Source organism: Stegostoma tigrinum, chromosome 10, assembly GCF_030684315.1.
Source record: "Stegostoma tigrinum isolate sSteTig4 chromosome 10, sSteTig4.hap1, whole genome shotgun sequence".
NCBI lineage: Eukaryota > Metazoa > Chordata > Chondrichthyes > Orectolobiformes > Stegostomatidae > Stegostoma > Stegostoma tigrinum.
The window spans coordinates 7486528-7512535 of NC_081363.1; the positions used below are offsets into that span (position 1 = coordinate 7486528).

At 44.6% G+C, this 26008-nt stretch overlaps 1 protein-coding gene across 4 annotated transcripts in view; it reads left to right on the plus strand.

Moving 5' to 3' along the window:
• Window positions 1-26008, plus strand: part of ccdc88c (coiled-coil domain containing 88C) — a 257529-nt gene that overhangs the window by 199535 nt on the left and 31986 nt on the right. For all 4 annotated transcript variants that reach the window (XM_059648946.1, XM_059648947.1, XM_059648948.1 and 1 more), the window contains 5 exons: window positions 354-499; window positions 5643-5732; window positions 12186-12406; window positions 20052-20252; window positions 25681-25755. In XM_059648946.1, coding sequence (XP_059504929.1) covers window positions 354-499; window positions 5643-5732; window positions 12186-12406; window positions 20052-20252; window positions 25681-25755 — 733 coding nt within the window. The remainder of the gene's footprint in view (window positions 1-353; window positions 500-5642; window positions 5733-12185; window positions 12407-20051; window positions 20253-25680; window positions 25756-26008) is intronic.

A 26008-nucleotide genomic window follows, 5' to 3' on the forward strand; every position in this document is an offset into this window, starting at 1 on the left:
AAAACTGGCACAATGCCTGCACATATTCTTTTTGTGTAAATTGTTATGGCAGTTTGAAATTTGGAATTCTTGGATTTGTCCTGATAAGCACAGAACAAAAAGCTTTGTCAACTTTTTTCTCTTGTCAGTAAGATTTGGTGATTGTACTATGGAGCAATCTTTCTTCCTTTTCAGATGTGTTTACATAATTGGCCTCAAACACTTGTACATTCTCATCTCTCCCCCTCTCATATGCACAGGCACAAGTCCATATTGCCATTTCAAACTATTTGCCCACTCAGTGAAAATAATTCCATTCCTCTCGTACCTGGCAGTCCTGGATCTTTCTCTTTTTCTTTCTCTTTTTACAAAAGCTTCTGACCCAGTTGAAGGGAAACCTGGAGGAGGAGAACCATTATTTGCTGAGTCAAGTTCAGATGCTGAATCAGCAGAACCAAAACCTCCTCGAGCAGTCCATGGAGAGCAAGGAACACTACCATGAGGAGCAGAAGCAGTATATGTGAGTGCTGGGATGCTTTAATCAATGGCGGGGTGGGGGGGGTGTGGGTGGAGATGGCTGTTTGGCCCATCCTTCCTGTGCTATATCATAATTACAGAGCCTCTGCTGTTATCTTCAAGTTCATTTAGTTTTGTTTTTCTGAGAGCCTTGTGGTGTTCTTTAATGAAGTGGCTTCCTCCACCATTTCAATTATTGTGGGGCTGGAGTCACATGTAAGCCAGACCAGGTAAGGACAGCAGATTTCCTTCCCTAAAGGACGTTGATGAATTAGCGAGATTTTACAATAATCAATGATATTTATATGATCACTATCACTGAGACTTGCTTCCAGTCCCAGATTTAATCACTGGAATTTAATTCCACCAGCTACCATGGTGGGATTTGAATCATGTCTCCAGGCCATTAGCCTGGCCTTTGGATTACTGGTCATTACATGTCAATATTACCATTTTGTTAGCAGGAGGTCAATGCTGAGAGTCTGGTACCCCTCTGACAGAGAGTTTGGAATGAGGGATCAGCGTATGGGGTCAACCATTTAGGACTGAAGGAATGAGCAATTATGTCACTCTCTCACAAATGCTGCTCTAGCCAACAAGGCCCATAGAACATAGAACAGTACAGCACAGTACAGGCCCTTCGGCCCACAATGTTGTGCTGACCTATTATCCTACTAAGATCAAACAATGCTGCATACCCTGTGTTTTAGTTTCCTCTAATGTGCCTGTCCAAGAGTCGCTTACAAGTCTCTAAAATATCTGACATGAGAGAATTAAAAGCAAAGTAAAGCTGGTGTGACGAATAAAAGCCTGGAATTGCAATCTCTAACTTCAAATAATTTTGATCTTGTTTGGTTACACTGCACAGGAGGTGTACAAATGTGCCTCACTCTGTCTAAGCACCTTGTGATCTGTATGTCCTTGTTTGCTATGATCTTCCTGTGTTGCTCACAAATAAAGATTTTCACTATACTTGGGTACATCTGACCATGACAAATCTATTCAAATCTCCTTACCTGCTCTGGCGTGCATGTCCATCCAGACCCACTGCAATGTGGTTGACTCTTAAATGCCCTCTAAAATGTCCTGTTGAGCCATTCAGTTCAGTCGGGCAGTCAGGGATGGGCTTTGCCAATGATGCCCACATCTCATGAAAGAATAGATATTCAAGATTGATTGATAAATCTTTGGGCTATAAGTGAATCAAAGGATATGGTGAGTCTAAAATAGTATCAGAGATAATGGGAACTGCAGATGCTGGAGAATTGAATGAAGGGTCTAGGCCCGAAACGTCAGCTTTTGTGCTCCTGAGATGCTGCTTGGCCTGCTGTGTTCATCCAGCCTCACATTTTATTATCTTGATATGGTGAGTCTGTCCAGTTATCATAGAACATGTGCAATTATAGAATGGGCAACCCTCAGAGACTCCACGAGTAAAAAGTGGCAGTATTGACCCTTGGACTTAATTTGAAGGCAGACAACTACTCAGTATTGGCTGACCACGTCTCCCCCCTCTCTCTGCTCCCTGTTTCCCTCCCGTATTTAATATTGGATCGCCAAGGAAGTGCACTAGGAATTTGGAGGTTCTCTTGCTCCATGATGGATTTACTATTTGGTGATTGGTCAGCTTTAACACAAGAAGGTTGCTGAATGGATTTTCCCCACAGTGTCCTCTCAAAACATTTCACGCAGACAAAGTAGAAGAACAGAAAATGATGTCCATAACGTTGATGCAAAATCAGAGCCTTTGACTTGGTCTCTACGTCTTAGAAGATACGGAAATATTTTGAGATCACTGTGAATGTCCTGTCTTCTGGTCTGACTTGTGGTGATCCTCTGGTTAAACTCAATGCCCCTCCGTCCCTCTCCCTCCGGACAGAGGCTCGCTATGATCCCCTGGGACTATATCGCATTGGATTGGTGCCTGGGATGAGATTATTTTCCTATGCTGAGAGCTTGAAAATACTGGGCATCCGCTCATTGGAGCTGAGTCTACGATGTCGTCACCTTGAAATAAGTGAGCTTCTGAAGGAGTTTGCCAGAATAGATACTGGGAGATTGTTTCCCCGCTGCTGGGGATTTGAGTGTGCATCATGTGCAGCATAGTCTCAAAGAACAATTATTTAGTCTGAGATTGGGACCTCCTTAGAATCAGGGATGAAGGCCATTCAGGCTCACTCTTGTAACAAGTGAATGAGTTAGCTTTATTGTCACATGTGCTCACTCACGTGAGTCTAGTGCAAAGTTTCCAAATGTACCCAGGCACAGAATCTGCAAAGCAGGAAAATAAAGAAAGCAAGCTCAACAAAGAAACACAGATAATAGTTCAACATCGCTGACTGTAAGTGCCTGGCCATACTGGGCTCACGTTCCTCACGAGGGGTCAACCTCGCGACACCCCAACACTGCTGCCTCGGGGCTGCCTGCTCCCCACTCTCACCACCAGCTATTCAATGAACCCTGCACCGTGGCATCCCCACCTACTTACTTCAGTCAGTCAGGGGAACCTTGGGTTCTGGAGGTTCTGATACTGAATCACTGATTCTCAGAATTGTTGAGGTGCAGACGAATGTTTAACCCATCATTTCTGTCTGAGCATTTTGTCTTGATGCCAGTCTCCTTGCCAAATGGCCTACTCTGGCTCCAACTGTCTATTTTTCTGTGTTTTTCTTCCCCTGTAACCCTCCCTTTGGAGGATAGTTTAAATCGAATCAATGTCACTTTTAATACATTGGGCCTCTACTGTTTGTAATTTTTATTAATGACTTGGATGAGGGGATTGAAGGATGGGTCAGCAAGTTTGCAGACGACACGAAGATTGGAGGTGTTGTTGACAGTATAGAGGGCTGTTGTAGGCTGCAGCGGGACATTGACAGGATGCAGAGATGGGCTGAGAGGTGGCAGATGGAGTTCAACCTGGATAAATGCGAGGTGATGCATTTTGGAAGGTCGAATTTGAAAGCTGAGTACAGGATTAAGGATAGGATTCTTGGCAGTGTGGAGGAACAGAGGGATCTTGGTGTGCAGATACATAGATCCCTTAAAATGGCCACCCAAGTGGACAGGGTTGTTAAGAAAGCATATGGTGTTTTGGTTTTCATTAGCAGGGGGATTGAGTTTAAGAGTCGTGAGATCTTGTTGCAACTCGATAAAACTTTGGTTAGACCGCACTTGGAATACTGCGTCCAGTTCTGGTCGCCGTATTATAGGAAAGATGTGGATGCTTTGGAGAGGGTTCAGAGGAGGTTTACCAGGATGCTGCCTGGACTGAAGGGTTATCTTATGAAGAGAGGTTGACTGAGCTCGGTCTCTTTTCATTGGAGAAAAGGAGGAGGAGAGGGGACCTAATTGAGGTGTACAAGATAATGAGAGGCATAGATAGAGTTGATAGCCAGAGACTATTTCCCAGGGCAGAAAAGGCTAACACGAGGGGTCATAGTTTTAAGCTGGTTGGAGGAAAGTATAGAGGGGACGTCAGAGGCGGGTTCTTTACACAGAGTTGTGAGAGCATGGAATGCGTTGCCAGCAGCAGTTGTGGAAGCAAGGTCATTGGGGACATTTAAGAGACTGCTGGAGATGCATATGGTCACAGAAATTTGAGGGTGCATACATGAGGATCAATGGTCGGCACAACATCGTGGGCTGAAGGGCCTGTTCTGTGCTGTACTGTTCTATGTTCTAATTGAACCTCTCTGCATCACAATTCCAAGCAATACATCCAGCCTGGATCACATGCTGTGTGGAAAAACAAATTTCCTCACCTTGCATGTGTGCCTTTAAAAAATCAATTTAAATCTGTGTATTCTTGTTCTTAGTTTTACTGTAAGTGGGAACAGATTCTTCCTATCTACTCAAACATTTGAATTAGTACATGAATAGGAAAGGCTGGGAAGGATATGGACCAATCACAGGCAGGTGGGACGAGTTCAGGTTGGCGATTAATTGGACCAAAAGATCTGTTTCCATGCTATATGACTCTGTGCTCATCCCGGATCCCTCATGATTCTGAATTCAAATAAAGTTGGGATAACACATTCTTGAGTTCCTCACAGGACCAATGTAAGTCAGCAATCAGAAGAGAGTAAATTGATTAACTGTGATCAATTTGAAGAGTGGAGGTGGTGTGAGAGGTTGAATTACCTACTGCTGCTCCTCGTATTGTAGAATCCCTATAGTGTGGAAGCGGCCCATTGAGCCCAGACTCTCCCTCCCAAGACTATCCTCCCCCTCCAGACTCATGCCCCTTCCCCACTTCTGTAACCCTGCATTTCCTTTGGTCAACCCACCTAGCCCACACTTCCCTGGACACTTAGCATGGCCAATCCACCTACCCTGCACACCTTTGGACAGTGGGAGGAGACCCACGCAGACACAGGGAGAATGTGCAAACTCCACACAGACAGTCGCATGAGACGAAACGAACCCAGGTCCCTGGCTCTGTGAGGCAGTAGTGCTAACCAGAGCAGCTGTGTCCCTCCTGTCTCCTCTTCATGTCACTTCCACTTTCCTCTTAATGTCACAGACCATCCAGCATCCCAAAACCAGCCCAGCCTGTCTCTGCCTCCCTAACCTTTCTTCCTCTCACCCATCCCTTCCTCCCACCTCAAGCTACACCTCCATTTCCTACCTACTACCTCATCCCGCCTCCTTGACCTGTCCGTCTTCCCTGGACTGACCTATTACCTCCCCACCTCCCCACCTATACTCTCCTCTCCACCTAACTTCTTTTCTCTCCATCTTCGGTTCGCCTCCCCCTCTCTCCCTATTTATTCCAGAACCCTCACCCCATCCCCCTCTCTGATGAAGGGTCTAGGCCCGAAACGTCAGCTTTTGTGCTCCTGAGATGCTGCTTGGCCTGCTGTGTTCATCCAGCTCCACACTTTGTTATCTTGGACCTGTGTACTGTTCCCTTATGGCCATGAGATTCCTGATCTGATGATATTGTGGACGTAGCTTCATTATTATTGGGCAGTGGATTCAAATTGAAACAATCTCAGGACAATTAGGGATTGGCAATAAAAGTGAATCTTGCATGGAGCACCCAGATTCCAAGAACATGTATTTGCGTGGAGCCTTGTTTGTCTCTCATTTTGTAACTTTCAGAGATCCAGTTCTGATCAGTTATTCTGCACTCACTCACTTCTTAGAGACAAGTTAAATTCCCTTCGAAGGCAAAAGGAGAAACTGGAAGAGAAAATAATGGACCAGTACAAGTTCTATGAGCCAACCCCTAAAAGGTATGTCTCCTATTTTGCAAACTAAATTCTCACTGAAATAGTTGTTGGCATATACCACTTGTTACTTTCACACCTTTTACCCGGTCACACTCCTGCCACACTCTTCAGTAATTGTTAAACATCGTTTTTAAATCTTCAGGCTATCAGTTAGCTCAGTTGGCTGATTGCATTGCAGAGTGAAACCAACATAGAACATAGAACATAGAACAGTACAGCACAGAACAGGCCCTTCAGCCCACGATGTTGTGCCGACCATTGATCCTCATGTATGCACCCTCAAATTTCTGTGACCATATGCATGTCCAGCAGTCTCTTAAATGACCCCAATGACCTTGCATCCACAACTGCTGCTGGCAACGCATTCCATGCTCTCACAACTCTCTGTCTAAAGAACCCGCCTCTGACATCCCCTCTATACTTTCCTCCAACCAGCTTAAAACTATGACCCCTCGTGCTAGCCATTTCTGCCCTGGGAAATAGTCTCTGGCTATCAACTCTATCTATGCCTCTCATTATCTTGTATACCTCAATTAGGTCCCCTCTCCTCCTCCTTTTCTCCAATGAAAAGAGACCGAGCTCAGTCAACCTCTCTTCATAAGATAACCCTCCAGTCCAGGCAGCATCCTGGTAAACCTCCTCTGAACCCTCTCCAAAGCATCCACATCTTTCCTATAATAGGGCGACCAGAACTGGACGCAGTATTCCAAGTGCGGTCTAACCAAAGTTTTATAGAGCTGCAACAAGATCTCACGACTCTTAAACTCAATCCCCCTGCTAATGAAAACCAAAACACCATATGCTTTCTTAACAACCCTGTCCACTTGGGTGGCCATTTTAAGGGATCTATGTATCTGCACACCAAGATCCCTCTGTTCCTCCACACTGCCAAGAATCCTATCCTTAATCCTGTACTCAGCTTTCAAATTCGACCTTCCAAAATGCATCACCTCGCATTTATCCAGGTTGAACTCCATCTGCTACCTCTCAGCCTATCTCTGCATCCTGTCAATGTCCCGCTGCAGCCTACAACAGCCCTCTATACTGTCAACGACACCTCCGACCTTTGTGTCGTCTGCAAACTTGCTGACCCATCCTTCAATCCCCTCATCCAAGTCATTAATAAAAATTACAAACAGTAGAGGCCCAAGGACAGAGCCCTGTGGAACCCCACTCACCACTGACTTCCAGGCAGAATATTTTCCTTCTACTACCACTCGCTGTCTTCTGTTGGCCAGCCAATTCTGTATCCAGACAGCTAAGTTCCCCTGTATCCCATTCCTCCTGACCTTCTGAATGAGCCTACCATGGGGAACCTTATCAAATGCCTTACTGAAGTCCATATACACCACATCCACAGCTCGACCCTCATCAACTTTTCTAGTCACATCCTCAAAGAACTCGATAAGGTTTGTGAGGCATGACCTGCCCCTCTCAAAGCCGTGTTGACTGCATTTGATCAAGCCATGCTCTTCCAGATGGTCATAAATCCTATCCCTCAGAATCCTTTCTAACACCTTGCAGATGACTGATGTGAGACTTACTGGTCTGTAATTGCCGGGGGTTTCCCTATTTCCTTTCTTGAAGAGGGGAATTACATTTGCCTCTCTCCAGTCCTCAGGTACGACTCCAGTGGAGAGCGAGGATGCAAAGATCTTCGCAAGTGGCGAAGCAATTGCATTTCTCATTTCCCAAAGCAGCCGAGGACAAATCTGGTCCGGGCCTGGCGACTTGTCAATCTTAATGTTTGACAAAACTTTCAGCACATCAGCTTCCTCTATCTCTATCCATTCCAGCATACACACCTGCTCTTCAAAGGTTTCATTCACTACAAAGTTCGTTTCTTTCGTAAAGACAGAAGCAAAAAACTCCAAAACCGCTCCATTCAAATCTTCTGCTTGAAGGAGGTCACCCATTACAACAACATGGGTTCAATTCACGCACTAGCTGAGGATATCCTGCTCAACCTCTCCCTTCTCCTGAGGTGTGGTGACCCTCAGTTAAACCAATATCAGTCATCTCTCTGCAATGAGAAAGTAGCTCTGTGGTCTGGTACGACCTGTTTAGCCCTGTGCACTCTTCCTGTTCTGGTGATGGTTGAGTAAATCTTTTCTACACTGTCTGCCATGCTTTTAATTGAGGTACAAAACAAGACCTTGACACAGTGATAATGGGAACTGCAGATGCTGGAGAATCCAAGATAATAAAGTGTGAAGCTGGATGAACACAGCAGGCCAAGCAGCATCTCAGGAGCATGCTGCTTGGCCTGCTGTGTTTATCCAGCTTCACACTTTATTATCTAAGACCTTGACACAGCTTTGTACCAAAATGATTGCTTAGCTGTGAATAGACCTTCCAAAAGCAGCCCAATGTTACAGAGCACAAGACAACAACAACATTTCCCTGAACCTTGGACAGTGCTTTACTACCATACTCATGGTGAAGATGCCATACAAGTTGACCTTGTGTTGAATGCGTGACGGTTTCTTTGAAGAATGTTTTAGTCTAAGCATTTCCAGCACAGTTTCTGACCCACTCGTTCTGTGCTGCTCCACACAAGCCGCCTCCCACCCACTCTGTCTAATCCACTACCATTACTGCCTCTGTCTTTCTGTATCATCTGTTTATTTCCATCTTGCTCCGAATCTATGCTGTTCCTCCCTCGTATTGGTCTGGTAGCGAGTTCCCCAATCCAGTCACCCTTCAAATACCTATTGAATTCCCTCTTAGTTTTATGAGTAACAATCTTGTATTTATGGACCAGAGTCCAGCATTACCCATAAGTTACCCAATCAAAACCACAGGTTCACCGAATCCTTAGAGCGCACAAGGAGACCATTCATCCCATTTGTACTTTGCCAGCTCTCCAAATGAGCATCTCATCCTTAGTGCTACTCTCCTGCCCCTCTCCCATTACCAAGCACTAGCTTCCTTTTCAAATTACAGTCCCACTCCCTGCTGAAAGCTTCAATTGAACCTGCTTCACACTCTTGGACAGTGCATTCCAAACCACCACAACTTGCTGAGTGAAACATGCTTCCTTCCTCTTCATCACCTCTTGAATTTTACTAATTACTTTAAGCCTTGATCTTTGCATGATTAAGAACATTTTTGACTTTAATCTGTCCAGACTTCACGTCTGCTGTAGTGGGATTGGAACCCTCGCGCTCAGAACATTAGTCTGAGACTCTTGATTACTAGTCCAGTGACATTACCACTGTGCCAGCATCTCATCTGCTTTATTAAATTTTCTCTTAATGTATTCAATCATCTTTAATGACTTGTGCACAAATGGATTCATCTAACCCTACCCCCACATGAGATGTATCTCTCCATGTACTTCCTACCAAAATCTTTCCCCATTGAACTTCATCTGCCACCAGTCTGCCCACTTTACAATTTGTCTACATCCTTTTGAAGTTCTGCAGGATCGGTTTACACAGCTATTCATGTTGCTTCCAGGTTTCATATCATAGATCATAGAATCCCTACAGGGTGGAAACAGGCCCTTCAGCCCAACAAGACCACCCCGACCCATCCCCCTGTAACCCACGTAATCTACACACCCCTGAACACTACAGGTAATTTAGCAAAGCCAATCCACCTAGCCTGCACATCTTTGGACTGTGGGAGGAAACCAGAGCACCCAGTGGACACGGGGAGAATGTGCAAACTCAGCACAGTCACCTGAGGATGGAATCAAACCCAGGTCCCTGGCACTGTGAGGCAGCAGTGTTAGCCACTGAGCCACCGTGTCAGCCCCATTGTGCATGGTACACCAAGGTACAATATGTTTCAGAAAAACATGCAGTCCAGACTGGGTACGGACTGCAGATTTCCTTGCCTGAATGACATTAGTGAACCAGGTGGGTATTTCAAACAACCAACAGCAATTAGAAGTCACCATTTTATTCCAGATTTTTGAAAAATATGTTTTGAATTTAAACCCCACCATTTCCTGTGGTGGGATTTGAACCCATGGCCCCGGAATACCAGCCTGGGGTTCTGGATTAATGTCCAGTAACATTACTGTTATGCCTCACCACCGCCCTGGTGGAATTCTCTATCTCCGAGAGCTGTGGAGGCTAGGTCACTGAACATATTTAAAGAGGAGGTGGATAAATTTTTGAACTAGAGGAGCTGAGGGCTTTGAGGAGCTAACATGAAAGTTGAGTTGAAGCCTGGGGCAGATCAGCCATGAGCTTACAGAATGGTGGGGCAGGCTTGAAGGGCTGAATGGCCCACTTTTATTTCTTATGTTTTCATCAATTTTATCCTTCCAGTGATCAAGTCTTTCTTTGTCACCATGGCCTGGATAACATCTTGCTTGGTGAAGAAAGATGCCAAGTATTTGCGTAGCTTTTTCCCTGCCTCCGGTGTATCAACTCCCTGTTTTGGTCTCCACCTGGCCATACTTCTCCTTCAGTTGCCTTTTTACTATTTGTGTGCCTAATGATGATGTTAGGATACCTGTTCATGTTATCTGTTGGTCTCTTTTCATTCTCTCTCTTTTAGACTCTTATTTGTTTCTTCACCAACTCACTGAACCTTCTGTATTGAGTCTGGTTCTCAATTGTATTTTCTACCTAATGCTTATGTCAAGCATATGTTTTCTTTGTTAGCATAATTTTCACCTCTTTTGTCATCCGGGGCCCCCGGATTTGATGGTCCCTCTGAAGGGAATAAATCCTGACTGTACCCCGAACCATGTCCTCTCTGAAAGTAGCCTGTTGGTCAGCTGCTGTCTTTCTCCCAGTCTACCCACCCCAACGCCTTTCTTGCCCCATTGAGGTCCACTCACCACCAGCTGATTTATCCTTCTTCTGGCTTGACCAATTTCAGTTTCTGCTGTCATCCTAAACCTTACTATACAAAGATCGCTGTTTCCCAAGGGATCTTTCCTTGTCACATTGACTTGGCCCTCCTCATTCCCGAGGACCAGGTAGCCCCCACATGGGACAGGATGTGACAGCACCGCATCTTTTTAACCATTCAGTCGGCCTCTCCACTCTCACTCTCCTTTAACTGTTCAACAGATCTCTCCCCTTTCTATCCCTTCACCTGTTCATTGGGTCCTTCCCTCTTGCTTTCCTTTAGCCATTCCCCTGGTCTCTCTAATACCTTAACTTCCACCAGCAGCCATGCTAGAATCTGAATCCATGTGACCAAAGAACAAGCGCCGGCTGTGAAACTTTACTAGCCCAGTGACATTACCACCATCGCACCATTTCATAATACTGAAAACCTCTATCTGGTTGTCTGTCCATCCAGTCTATTCTGTAGAATTGGACATCGACCTGTTAATTCTTTCCTGGCTGCTGTAGTCACACAGTTCTTGGATTGGTTTAGTAAGTGTTTTTTGCACCTTCTGCAGTGCCTTTCTGACTTCTTGTTAAGTATAGAGACCAGAGCTGTTCACAATATTCTGTGTAAGATAAAGTTTTTTCTGTTCAAAAAACTTCTCCATCCTTCACTTCAGCCTCTATCATTGAAATCCACTGATTTGTTTACTTTCTCAATTATAACCTAATTTACCGCAATCACTACTTTTCAGTATCTCAGCCCTCAGGTGCCCTATTTCCTGTATCCTGTTTGAAAGGATATTTCCCAAGGAATGAAGTGCCCACTTGATTTATCCCGCCTAAATAAATTATCTCTCTCATTTCATCATTTTGATTTTGAAACTAAAAAATTTACACTGTGTTCTTTTAGACTGCTCCATTGTATTAACTAGACCTTCCAATTCATCACCAAGTGAAAATTTTGATATTGTACCTATGATTTTGAGTCCAAATTTTGGACCAATTGCTGGACAACCGTGTCTCCTGGCCTGCCCTTCCCAGAACAGTGCCCTTTCTCCCTGGGTTGGTCCGACCTGACTGAGTGCATTTCATGCTTTAAAATCCGTCACCTGCCATCAAAAACAGAAATTGCTGGAAACGCTCAGCAGGCCTGGCAGCATCTGTGGAGAGAAATCAGAGTCACTTGCCATCAACATACATTAACGTCTCCAGTCAAATGTATTCTGTAGTCTGGAGCATACCGGGCTCAAAACTAACTTTCTCTATCTGCAAGTGCTGCCCAACTTGTTGAGTTTCTCCAACATATTCTGTTTTAAGCCAATTTTCACACCTTCAAACAGCAGTGTGACCAATCTGTCTTTTAAATGAAATAACTTAAGACTGAATGTTGGACAGAAAATTGGGAAGAACTCCCCTGATAGTTGAATATATTTTAGTCCCTTTGACTTGTTAAATATCTGAGTTGTTCCTTTATTCTCTTTGGTGCACAGTGAGTGTCCCAGTTTGATTTTGTTCCATGTTGCAGCAAATCTTTGAGAAGTGAATGCTGTCCTCACCAGTGTTGCTTGTAAACCTTGAACGAATAAATGAAACAGGAAGAAGTGTTTGGCAAATTGCAAATGGTCACTGAGCATGTTAACTGTCCTTGCTGCAGGAAGAGTAACTGGGTGGCTGCAAAGGCCCTTGTGAAATTCATGAAACCCAAGAAGGAGAGTGGCAAGGAGCGGCTGAAGATTGCTCCCGAGAGCCAGGTTCAGCAGCAGCCAGACGTGGCACCGGTGCCAACTGCTTCTCGGGTGCAGAGAGCGAGTCTAGACAACTCCTCGCTAGGATCCAACTCTCTGGAGGAAAATGGCCTGAGCCCGACCAGTAAAGGTAAATATAGCTGCGGGAAGTGAACGTAAAACAGTGCAGCAATGCCCGTGGACCAGACCCAAGCAAGGTTCGTCTTGTATTCAGTTTCCTGTATTACTTAGGAAGGGACTTCAAGGAACAGGGCAACGTACTTAGGAGCATAGGGACAAGAGTAGGCCATTCAGCCCTTCGATCCTGTTCCACCATTCTGTGACCTAACTCCATATACCTTTGACCTCAGAGGAAGGGTCACCGCCAGACCCGAAGCACTGACTCTGATTTCTCTTCACAGATGCTGCCATACCTGCTGAGCTTTTCCAGCAAATTCTCTTTTTGTCTCTTAATCCTTTGCTGAACAAAACTTTATTGTTCTCACATTTAAAATTGAGATGGCAAGAAAAGCTGCAAGGAGAAGCCTGGGAGCTATAGACCAGTGAGTCTGACATCAGTGGTGAGTAAGTTATTGGAGGTGAGTCTGAAAGAGAGGATTAAATGCATTTGGAGAAGCAATGAAGGATTAGGGATAGTCACCATGCCTTTTTGCATGGAAAATAGTGTCTCTCAAACTGGATTGAGTTTTTTGAGGGAGTAACCACAAAGATTGAGGACAGAGCGGTAGATGTTGTCTTCTTGCACTTATGGTAAAGCCTTTGATGAGATTCAGTATGGTAGACAAATTAGTGAAGTTAGATCACATGGGATTCAGGGTGAGCTTGCCAATTATATACAAAATTGGCTTTATGATAAAAGACAGAGGGTGTTGGAGGTTTGTTTTTCAGAATGGAGACTGGTGTCTGGCCGTGTTCCGCAGGGATCAGTATTGGGTCCACTTTTGTTTGTCATTTATATAGATGATTTGAATGAGAATTTAGGAGGCGTGGTTCATAAGTTTGTAGATGACATAAAGGTCGGTGATTTAGTGGACAGTGAATAAGGTTATCTAAGATTACAGAAAGATTTTGATCAGTTGTGTCAATGGGCTAAGGAATGGCTGGAGTTTAATTTGGATAAATGTGAGGTATTGCGTTTTTGTAAAACAAAGGCAGGACTTATACAATTAATGATAGGGCCCTGGGTAATGTTGTTGAACAGGCAGACCTAAGGGTTCAGGTACATTGTTCTTCGAAATTTGCATCACAGGTAGACAGGGTGAAGAAGGTATTTAGCACACTTGCCTTCATTGCTCAGACCTTTGAGTAAAGGAGTTGGGACATCAGGTTGAGGTTGTACAGGACATTGGTGAGGTTGCCGTGTTATATACTTGTTATAGTAAGGATATTATTAAATTGGAGACGGTTCACAAAAAGGTTACCAGGAAATTGCCTGCAATAGAAGGTTTGAGTGATAAGGATGGGCTGGGTCATTTTTTGACTGGAGCATAGGAGGCTGAGGGGTCATCTTATGGAGGTTTATAAAATCACGAGGGGCATAGATCAGGTGACTAGCCAGGGTCTTTTCCCAAAGGTGGAGCTGTTCAAAACCAGGGGGTATGTTTTTTAAGGCGAGAGGAGAAAGATTTTAAAAAGATGTGGGGTAACTTCTTTACACAGAGAAAGGTTAGTGTGTGGAATGAACTGCCAAAGAAAGTGGTAGTTGCAGGTATAGTTACAATGTTTAACAGACATTTGGACAAGTATATGAATAAGACATACTTGGAAGGATATGGGTTAAACACAGGCAAGTGAGACTAGTTATGCTTGGAAATGTGGTTGGCGTGGACTAGTTGAACCAAAGGGTTGGCTTCCGTGCTGAATTACTCTATCCATTGCTGTTTGTGGAAGAGAATTCCAACCTTTGGATTGGTAGAGAATTCCTCAGGATTATCAAGGTAGCCCCAGACCGGACAGATTTAATCATCTCACAAAATGAGAAACATCAGGAAAATGGAGTTAAGGCCACATCAAAATCATGTCAAATTAGCAATGTAGAGAGCGAGGGACCCACTCTTGCTCCTTGTTCATGTGTTGCTAAATATAATTAGATACTGTCCCACATATTGCATTTTAACACCATGCACTGGTTCTGAAAATGGGCACGGAGTTTCTATCTGACTACTCCGTCAGTGACCTGTAATTCAGTCCAGCAGTCTGAGTTGCTATGATAACATGTGCTTCTCCATGCATGTTGGAGCTTGGAGCTCAGGACAGTGATGATAGAAGATACAATTCCTGGCTGACCAGGAATCACCCCCACTCTTACTACCTGCCATTGGTGTGTGTTTGAAAGATCTACAGCCAACCAGTTTGTATATCAATCTATGGTATGAACTCACCTTCCTTGGCCATCGAGCCCTGGGGTAAAACTTGAATTTGGAAATACTGGTACAGAGGCAGGGACAGTATTTAGGACACCACAAGTGCTCCTTTTCCAATGTATGCAGGAGGAGACAAACCAGGAGTCGTGTTTGAAATGTCTTACATCCAGAAATATTGAGAAAGATCTAACTTTTAAGTTTGTCTAATTTAGTATAGAGGAAAGAAGGAAAGTGCCCTGAATTAATATTATTGGCTCATCTACATTGTTCTCTCAACTGTTAACTGAATAATGAACTGAATCTAGTTTTCTTTTTTATGATGATTCTAACTTTGGGTGAAGTTATCTTTGGTGGTGGGGAGTTTTCTATTATTGCATGCATTTTGATTTACTTTGTGTTTATTTTAAAGTTTCACCTCTCCTTTTTGTTTTATTCTCTCCCTGTTCCCCCAATTCTTGGGGTGGTGCTTTCTTTTTCTTCCGGTTTGCAATTAAGTGTCCACATGGAAAAAATTTGCATTTCTGAAGAGTAAGAGCAAAGAGAAACTCAAAGCCAAATCGACACCAGATAACCAACGCCGAATGCTGTCCCTGCACCTGAGGTTTTGGTCGTCCAGTGACATGTCGGACCCTGCTAACGACTCATTCAGTCAGCTCTCTAAGACAGGGGTCTCTAACTCCCCAGTCTCTTGTCTCCCACCATCATCTCCATCCGGCACGCACAAGGACCCAGTCACGGCAGAACACGGGCCATAGCTTTTATTTCAAGTTGTAACGATGATGATTCCGATGCTAATCCCAAATACGTAAAACAATTAAAGTCAATCTTGAAAACAAAAAGCAAGCAATTGAGAGACTACGTCTGAGACCGTTTACCTGACGTTTAAGTGCCAAGTGTTTCAGAACAGATCCTTTCTCCCCATCCTTCATGACTGTGCAGCACACTGTTTAAAAAAAAATACACTATTTGTGCCTCCAAAAACTTCAGTCGTAAGTAACCACATGTTTGTGTGCTGTTACGTATTGCAACTGTATTTGTCGCTTTGTTCAAAAATCCATTTACAAGTTCAATCTGTTTCCAAAGCAAGAATTCGAAAACTAGCCTGGTCTGGTAAATGGAGTTGGGGGGACACATTACATTAATAGTTGCTGAATTTGGCATTTTTGCCAGACAGTGAAACCTGTATAAATGGACATCCTCATTAAATAGTGTGTGGAAATAGGATGGATCGGATTGCCCTACAGTGAGCTGGCCGGACTTGATGAGGCCGAATGGCTTGTTTCTGTACGAGATGACTCTGTGACCGACAAGGTTTAAGGCTTGTCGAGAGACCCCAAGTCTCTTGTATACAAGAGACAGACCCTTCTCAACGTTGCAAACAATGTACCAAACCTTCCTGTGATAAAACAAACAAGGTACGCTTGTCAGTATGAGTTATGTGAAGGTCTTGAGTTTTGTGTAATGGGGAGCTTTTTACCCAGAGTGCACAGCAGCACAGAAACAGCTCCACCTCTGGCAAGTTTCTGACCCAGGGATAGAGTGGCTTTCTGAGGCAGTGCATGCTGGGTAAAGAACTCCCCATTTTGACGGATTACCTTTAAAATACATAAATTCTTTGAAGATAAAGTCACCTGCCAAAGAAAGAAGACAACTAATGCCATTGGTTTAGGTCTCCATGCATACAGGTTTCACTGCATGCAAATAGCTCACAAATACGAGATGTTTTTTTAATAAGTGATCAGTTGCAATGCGATGAATGTTGCCCCTAAAGCTGCCTGCCTTGTGCCGTCCTTTCGCCAAGTCCATCAGTGGGTTGTGCGTGTGCCTCGGGATGATCAGCTTGCGCTTGCCCGTCCTGTTGGTCTGTCGCATTCATTGTGCTCCTTGCACTTTCTCCATTGGCCTCTTGTGTGGCTTTCCTTCTTTCTCAGCAGCTGTCCGTGTCTCAGCTGAGCCTATCCCTCATTGTTTAACCCCCAAACCCCACTCAGCCGATCGCATCAACAAAAAATATTAAGTGCCATAATTCTCTGTGTTTCTAGCAACAAGGTAACGATGAAGCTCCACGTGTTCTCCAACAGGTAGCCAGCTCCAGGCAGCCTTTCTCGAAAGATCATTCGGGGGATGGTGGAGTGCACCTGGCTGACATTTGCTTTTCATCCCTAGTTGCCCCTGAGAGGGTGATGATGGGTAATTGCCTTTCATCCTGGACAGTCTGTGTGAAGAGGTCTCCAGGAGTTTTACTCCACGCAACGATCATACTACGAAGTGCGTGTGGAAGGGGTGATGTTCCCCTGAAACTGCTACCTTTGTTCTAATTGATGATGCTGGTACTGAGTGTTTCACTGTACATTGTGCCCTTCCAGTGACTTCTCATTGATATTGGGACATTGAGTAAACAGCTAGCTGTGGTTCCAGCTTCGCAGTGAGGCTTGTTCTGAGGGAGACCTCTTTGATCTCATTAGGGAGATGTTACAGCCCAATAGGGAGGGTCCAGGAAATATTCCCACTGCCATTCGACCTCCCTGTGACTGATGCTGGAGAAGTGTGCAGTCATCAAATGAGGGCAAGAGCTGAGCTTTACTGCTACATCCTGCTCCACACCCCTCCCCCTCCAACAGTTAAACAGATTACTACCAACAGTCATTTACTAAGATTTTGACCCATGAAATAATGACTTTAACAGAGTATGAAAAGGTGACCAGCAACTGTGGAATTGTACGCTGAGAGATGCAAGGTTTATTATCCTTTGTGATTGCCAGTGTTTTATACATCTTGCGTCTGAATGCGCATCTTTTCTCACTATATCTCCCTGTGTCCCCACTCACAATGGAAATAACCGATGTAAACTGGTCACACTGTAATTACACCCTCCAACACAAGAGGTACTGCACTCCGACATGCAGCATTACAAATGTCGTTGGAATTTATAACAAATATGCACAAAAATAAGCATACAATGTAAAAACATTAGAAATATGTGTGCTGACATATTTGGTTTTAACAATTTATTCCCACTCAATCTTTCACATGAAAGCCACATTTTGTTTGTAGTGCCATTCATTGTGTTATTGCAGCACCCTAAACCCCTTCAGCTTAGTGTGAAACCTCGATGGTAAATTTAATTTTATTACTGACATTAAATGAAATCAGAGGGCTTTTTAAAAACATTTGAGGCTAATCTGCTATTTGCAGCAGTACCAGCAGGTGGTTCTCTAATCCACTTTACCCACTGACCTTTTTAAAAATCTTTCGTGAAATATGCAGCATTAAGAATATGCAATAGTTATCCTGTCTTTTTCGTGTTATTTAATGCTCTGTCCACCCTACTCAATCCGATCCACATCACAATAGCTTGCCAAAGCGTACATTCTTCATGAGTGAGCTCAGACACACAATACCAGCAGGCTATTTGACTATAGAAACATCACCTCCAGAGACATCCACTCCCCCAAACTCGTCTAATTTCTTTTTATCCTTTCATGGGACTGTGGGCCAAAATGACAAGTGCAGCATTTGTTGCTAATCCTTAATTAGATTTGAGCTGAGCTTCTTGCCAGGCCATGTCAGAGGCAGTTAGGAATCAACAACATTGCTGTGGCTCTGACATTGTATGTGGGCCAGACCATGTAAGGGGAATTGATGACTGCTATATGGTCACCATTGGTAGACCACCTTTTAATTCCATATTTTTATTGAACTCAAATTCCACCATCTGCCAAAGTGGGACGCAAACCCATGTCCCCAGTACATTGGCCTGCACTCTGCATTACCCCTTTTCTTTTTCTCTCCTTTTCACTTTCTTCTTTGCCCACACTCCCTCTATCCCCCACACACTGTCTCTGCTCTCCCTCTCCCTACTGCCTCTCCCTCTTCCCTACTGTCTCTCCCTACTGTCTCTCCCTCTCCCTACTGTCTCTCTTTTTGTCTCTGTCACACACACACTATTTTGGTCTGTGAGACTGCCTCCATGCCCCTGCCCTCCCACCCCAACTTCCCTCCCTCTTTAAAGCTGATAGACATGGATTTCAGCAATTGTGTCACAATGCCTTGTAACTTTGTCATTAAGTTCTCACTGGATAATACAATCAGACCCTTTTTTTAGTATTGTATACAGGAAAGAAATAACTCAACTCTTTCTTTTAATGGTGTGAATCTTTTTGTAATGGCATATCCCTCTCCAACCTCAGCTTTCACCCCAGCCTGGTCTCCTTCACTGCCCCCAGCATTTCTCTTTTTCTCTCTCTCTCTCTCGCTCTCTCTTTCTCTGTTACAGCAGAGGAGCTAGAGGGACAGCCAGCGTTACACCCTGTTGCCTCATTAAATATTGCTGTGAGCCAACTGCAGCTCTGTCAGATCCCCACACAAATAATTCTAATTTGTAATTGCGTACAGAGACAACAGAATCTGGTGATTTCGCCTTTTTGTCCTCATCCTTTTTCTTCCAAAGCGAGAAACGGTGATCTGAATCTTTCCTCACCCTGCCTTATTGGGAATGGTGGCCTTATGGTTATGTTACTGGACTCTAATGCAGAGAATGGGACTGATAATCCAGGGATAGAATTTAAATCTCATCGGGGCACCTGTACCGATTAAATCTGGCTAACAAATAATTCAGAGTTTGAAAACTAGTATGAATAATGAAGGCCAGAAACTGCTAGGTTATTATAAAAACCCACCTGGTTCAGTAATGCCCTTTTAAGGAAGGAAACTGCCATCGTTACTTAATCTGGCCTACATGTGACTCCAGTCCCACAGCAATGTGATTGAATCTTAACTGCCCTCTGGCCAATTAGGGATGGACAATAAATGCTGCCTGGCCAGCAATGCCTACATCCCATGAATAAATGAAAATAAAAGTAGGCCATTCAGCCCTTTGAGCCACCTCCTCCATTCAATATGACCATGGCTGATTATCCAAATCTGTACTGTGTTCCCACTTCCAGCCCGTATTCTTGTACTGATCTGTTTGTGACAAATAAGGCCGCGGTGTTCAAAATCAAGATGTTTGAAACATAATTCTCTCCTCCTTGCTGATTTTGATTTTTCTTTTCTCTCTTGGCACCATCCTGGAGATTTACCTTCAGTTGCAGGAAACTCCAGGGAAATCCTGGAGTGTTGGCAGCCCAAGAGTATCCAGGTCCTCCTGCCCCATGGCTGCTTTCATTCCTTGTTTTTGTCTTTTGAGGTTGCTAATTCCCAGTGTGTTTGGTTTTGATTGCTTGGTGTTGCTGTTGTCCATGTGATGTTTGATGGCTTTGGGGGACTGCAGTGTGTTGACCGGAGCGTTATCGAGGCCTCTTTCTATCCTTCCGAGCCGAGTTCAGTTGCTGATTCTGTGCTTCAAGGTTCTTTGTCGTTCTTCACTCCTCATTTTTGGCGTACGACAAACACGCTTGCTTTCTCTTCCAGTTGCCGGTGACGGCCAAAAGCAGAGAGAGTTGTCAGGGAGTTCAGGCCACTCCGAGAGCCCGAGCCCAGAGGGAACCGGTACAATGTCCCATCGCCGCCGCAGTAACCTGGGATCCATGGCGTATTCCACATCTACCGTCCACCTGCCCACCTCAAACCTCAACGCTACCAACAGCTACAGGAGACCAGTCCGAACCAAAGGTAGGCAGCATGTTGAACATCCCAAAACAAACCATTTGGCCCAACTACTTTCTGGATGTTTAAATTAGGAGCAGCAGTAGGCCATTCAGCCCCTCCAGTCTGCTTCACATTTGATAAATGCATGGCTGATTGACTCTCCACTCCTGCCTTCCCCAACTCCGTTGTTACCTCTATATCTCAATGGTTTTCAACAAACATCCTTTGCTGCTTTTTTAAAAAAGATTCAGTCAGGGAATATTGGTGTCACTGGCTGGATGCATTCCTTGCCCTTCCCTAGTTGCCCTTGAGACATTGATGGTGAGCTGCCTTCTTGAACCGCTACGGTCTACAATGCCATTAGGGAGGGAATTCCAGGGTTTTTGACCCAGCGACAGTGAAGGAGCAATGATATGCTTCCAAGTGAGGATAGTGAGTGGTTTGGAGGGGAACTTGCAGGGGGTGTTGTTCCCATGTATCTGCTGCCCTTGTCCTTCTCGATGGAAGTGGTCATGGGTTTGGAAGGTGTTGCCCAGGGAATGTGGGTTGACCTTGTGATCAAGAGGGTATGGGTAGGGGTGGGATGGTGGATGGAGCAGAACTGACTTGAGAAAGCTGCTGGACTACTAGAAGCCTCCTGTTGGTCTTTGCCAGTGATGGACCCAGCCAGAGTCTCAGGATCAACCATTGACCCCGATAACGAGGAGAATGAGGACTGGATTGGGTGCAATGGGGAGGGGAGAGAGGTGGGAGGGGTATGCTCACAGTTCAGGAGCTCACAGCAAATACCTCCCCCACCACCACCCCACCATTCCACCCACATCCTAGTGCTGTGTCCCTCAATCAGACTCTGATCCGAGTTAGACTTCCTGTTTCATCCCATCCCTGAAGCCAGCTTGGAGCTTCCCTAGTGGAGGTCCTTAAGCAGATTTTTATCACATTAACCCCTTCCTGCACCAGGCCCATCAAATTAACCAGCCTTCTCAGACTCATCGCTGCCAATAGCTGCAGACAAGAAACACTCTGTTTTATAATCCTCTAAACCCCTTAACATTTACTCCAGAGAGCTGGCTTGGCCTCCTTCTGTGCTGTACTGACTCCATAGATTCCTTCTGGTTTACATGCGGTAGAAACATAGGAGTAGACCCTTCAGCCCCTTGATCCTGTTCCACCATTCAACATGACCATGGCTGATCATCCAACTCAGCATCTGCTCCCACTGTCTCCCCATAATCCCACAATCCCTTCAGCCTCAAGAACCACCTCCAATTCCTCCTTGAGAACACGCAGCAGCCCGGCCTGAACCGCCCTGTGAGGTAAAGAATTGCACAGGCTCCCCATTCCCTGGCTGAAGAAATCTCTCCTCACCTTGGCTGTAAGTGGCCGACCGCCTATCCCCAGACTGCGGCCCCTGGTTCTAGACTCCCTGGTCAGCTGCAACATGCCTGTGTTCACCGTGTCAGGTCCTGCTAGAACTCTGTGTGCCGACCAGTTCTCTGTCCATGTCAGCACACCATCCACAATCCTATGCACTTTAATTTTGTGTGTTAATATCCTTTATTCGTTCACAGGATGAGGGCGTCACTGGCCAGGCAGCATTTATTTCCCATCCCTAATTGCCCCAGAGGGCAGTTAAGAGTCAACCACATTGCTGTGCGTCTGGAGTCACATGTAAGCCAGACCAGGTGAGGATGGCAGTTTCCCTCCCTAAAGGACATTAATGAACCAGATGAGTTTTTCCAACAACTGACAATGGATTCGTGGTCATCATTAGACTCTTAGGTCCAGGTATTTATTGAATTCAAATTCCACCATCTGCCTGGCATGATTTGAACCTGAATTTTGCCTAGGTCTCTGGGTTAACAGCCCAGCAATAATACCACCGGGCCATCGCCTTCCCCTCTTATATGGGACCTTATAAAAATCTTTCTGAAAGTCCAAGTAAACCACAGCTACTGGGCTGCCCCTTATCAATTCGACTAGTTACATTCTCGAAAAATATACGCTCGAAATAAATCCCAGTGCTCGTTGGCATTTTTTAAAAAGTTTTTTTCTGACCAGCAATGTCATTTATAATGATACGTTCACCTATATCTCTAATCTCTTTCCTATTCTCCCCCATCGAAGTTTTGTAAGTTCAAGGGCGTAGTCATGGATTCTAGTTTTCCTTACAGAGTGTACCACCTCACCCTAAACAGCATCAAAGTTCCTTCCTCATTAAACTGAGGGTCTGAAAGGTTTCCGACGTCATCTTGTCTTGGGTGGCATTCCTGCTCAGTATTTGTTGACAGATGTGTTCAGGTGTAACTTGAATGCTAACTACATTTCATGATGTGCAGTGAAGGGCACTAAATGGAGTTTTGCTCGAGTATGTGGAAGAGGCTTGTGGTGCGATTGTCGTGTTTCAACCTAGGGCTCAAATCCCACCTCACATGGCCGAAGACATGTGTCGTTACACGTACAGACATGTTCATAAGAAAACTAAAAGACAGAACTGCACTGAAGCTGAGTATAGTTGAGTCAGGAGTCATGTGCTTGTAATGTTTCACTTTGAACACACATTAGATCAAATTAAAATTTGTTCCAGTTCTATTCCTCACAAATTAGTTTTCTTTTTAAGGGACCAAATTGACTCCAAATCAACCCGAAGTTGTTTGCCCTCATTTCACAGGCACTGCATATCCACCACAAATTATAACAAGTCTGGCAGCGAATGATGCATAAAACGGTACTGTTTTGTAATTGAAGGGGAACTTGCAGGAGGTTGTGTGCCTGTGTATCTGCTGTCTGTGTCCGTCTAGGTGGTAGTAGTTGTGGGTTTGTAAAGTGCTTCTGAAGGTGATGCTGGAGCGTAACGGTGCAAGGCAGCTGAGTGCAGTACAGAGACAGTATTTTTCCAAGTACTAACAGGACGCCCTAAATGGAAAGAGTGGATACAGTGAGGTTGAACCTTCTCTCTCAGTTCCACTGATGAGAGAGATCATACCAGGAATGAGTATGAATGAAATTTTAACATACTTTTATTTACGCAAGGAATGCGAGCATTGTTGACAATGCCATCCCTGAGTCCCATTGTGAACATTTTGTGCAGCATATGTCCACTCACAATGTAGTTGAGGAAGGTGTTTCTGCAATTTGACTAGAAACAGTGCAAGGACCGCAACTGAATGTCAATGGTGATGAAGTATGGAGGAGAAGTATGGGTGTCCATATGTGTCTGCTGCCCTTGTCTTCCTGGGCTGTTTGGAAGGTGCTACTTAAGGAGCCGTGGATGTAGACAGTTGTGCAAGCGGCTGTTTTGTCCTAGATGTTGTCAAACTTCTCGAGTGCTGTAGGGGCTGCACCCATCCAGGCAAGTGGGGAGTATTCCATCACACTCCTGACTTGTGCCCTGAAGGTGGCGGACAGGCACTGGGGAATTGGAAGGTCAGTTACTCGCTTCAGGATGCCTAGCCTCTGACCTTCTCTTGCAGCCACTCTGCGTGTATGGCTTTTGTTTCTGATCAGTGGTAACTCCAAGGATGTTGGTGGTGTGGGATTCACTGAAGGTTGTGCCATTGAACAGCAAGGTTTGTGTGAGTCCAAGCAACAAGCCGATACGTGTTTGTGCGAGTGTGCCAGGTGCAGGGGAAAACATGCATGACAGGACAACCTTGTCACATGTATCGGGGAAAAATACAGGACAACCTGCTGCATATACACAAAAAGTACATGTAACATGTTTGGAAGACTGATTGTCTTGGAGATGACTACCTCTTGTCCAGTAACGTGGTGACAGACGCTGTCCATATATTTTGAACTCAGGAAGGTTACTGAAGGGTTTTGTAGGGTGGGAGAAGAAAGTGAAAAAGTAGTAATAATAATAATAAAAGAAAGCCTTTGTCCTTTATTCAAGAATAAGTCCAAGCTTAAAACCTACACATTTTGCTCACATTTGCTGTCCTAAAGCACATTCAGACTGATCCAGAGAGTTCAAGCTTCAGTCCCAGATGCTCTCTTCCTCACTCAAATATTTTCAAATGTTGAGCAACTGCATGTGCCTGTCACGACAAACAATTGGAGTCAATTAACTTTTCATTATCTAAATAGCTGGGGAAGTTTTTAGCTTGCAGGGGAGAAAAGGCACTGCAGAGAAATACTGTGACCGATGATGGTCTAAGATGAGAGAGTTGAGAAGTGGTGATTAGGCGCAGGATTTTTAACAGAATTTAATTATTTATGCTGGGCCAGCATTTATTTCCCTTTTTTTTTGCCCTTGAGAACGTGGTTGAGATGATGAGTGAACATTCCATAAACACCCCACTTCCTCCACCGACACTGAGTAGCAGAAGTGTGTACTATCTTCAAGATGCACTGCAGAAATTCACTAAAGATCCTCAGACAGCACCTTCCAAACCCACAACCACTTCCATCTGGAAACACAAGGGCAGTAAGACATATGGGAAGAGCATCCGCTGCAAATTCCCCTCCAAGCAACTCACCATCCTGACTTGGAAATACATCGCTGTTTCTTCAGTGTCGCTGGGTCAAAATCCTGGAATTCCCTCCCTCAGGGCATTGTGGGTCAACCTGTAGTACATGGACTGCAGTAGTTCAAAAATGCAGCTCATCGCCAGCTTCTCAAGTGGCAACTAGGGATGGATAATAAATGCTGGGCCCAAACAGCGACACCCATAGCCTGAGTGTGAATTTTTTAAAAAATGATCACAAGGGGTTTCTGGACTTTGTGGTAGTGGTAATTAAAGGTTCAGCCATCAGTGTCCAGAAGGATAACCCTCCAAAAACCTCCTTCAGGCTGGAACAAACTAACTTGGAGTCAAGTCCACAGTGGAGTTTGAATCCAAAACTTCCTTTGCAAGAGAGTTCTTCCTGAGCAGGGGGACCTTCGGGGGTCAGGTGTTGAAGATTCTTTAGGCACAGCCTGTATAACTGCTGATAAAGAAATACAATCTGACGTGGTTGCTTAATTTTCCCTTTCAGTTCGAACTGGTGGCTGCAGAGCTGTTAATGATCGGGACCAATTTATCCATTTCATTTGTAACTGTCCTCAACTCACTGTGTTTTGTCGGGAGACTCTCTGTAGTTTCACTCATGTTCTCACTGCAGTACTTCGCAGTGACTCTCTTTAAGTATCTCTGTTTCTATATATAAACTATATAAGTAGTTTGCTATAAAATACTGACCACCAACCAACTCCAATGTGAGGTGCTTTGCAGATTGGTCAGTGTATCTCGGCAATAGCATCCAATGGGATTTACAGGATTACTGCAAGTCCTGTAGTTAATCCCTGCCCAGTTCCTCTTCAGTGGTTGATGAAGCTGTCAATGCACACTTTGATTTTGCAAAGCATATAATGGTCCTAAAAGTAGAACTGTGCTCCATTATGTGGGAAAGCAAGATCAGTGACTGATTATTTTCCCCTCTATGTTTTGATCCTTTCCTTCTCCACCAGGTTTTAACTCTGATGATGATCTCCGGACACGGTCCCTTGAAGTGGAGTTGACCCATAATGGGAATGCAAGTCTAGGTAGGTCCTGGTAAATTTCCTGCTGCCCTTTGACCTGTACTATGAATCCAATTGCAGTTCTCATGGAATTCAGTCCATGAGGTCATTGTCGGTATAACTAACAAATTGTTTCTTTCCATGTGTTTTAATTAATCTTGCACTGTTTGCTAGACAGCGCTGCAAATATTGTTGTTAGATCTGTCCTTCCTGTGACTGTTCTGTTTTTCTCTATCTGTGGTATAGTGCAGAATCACACCCTGCTTCACAGTTTCTC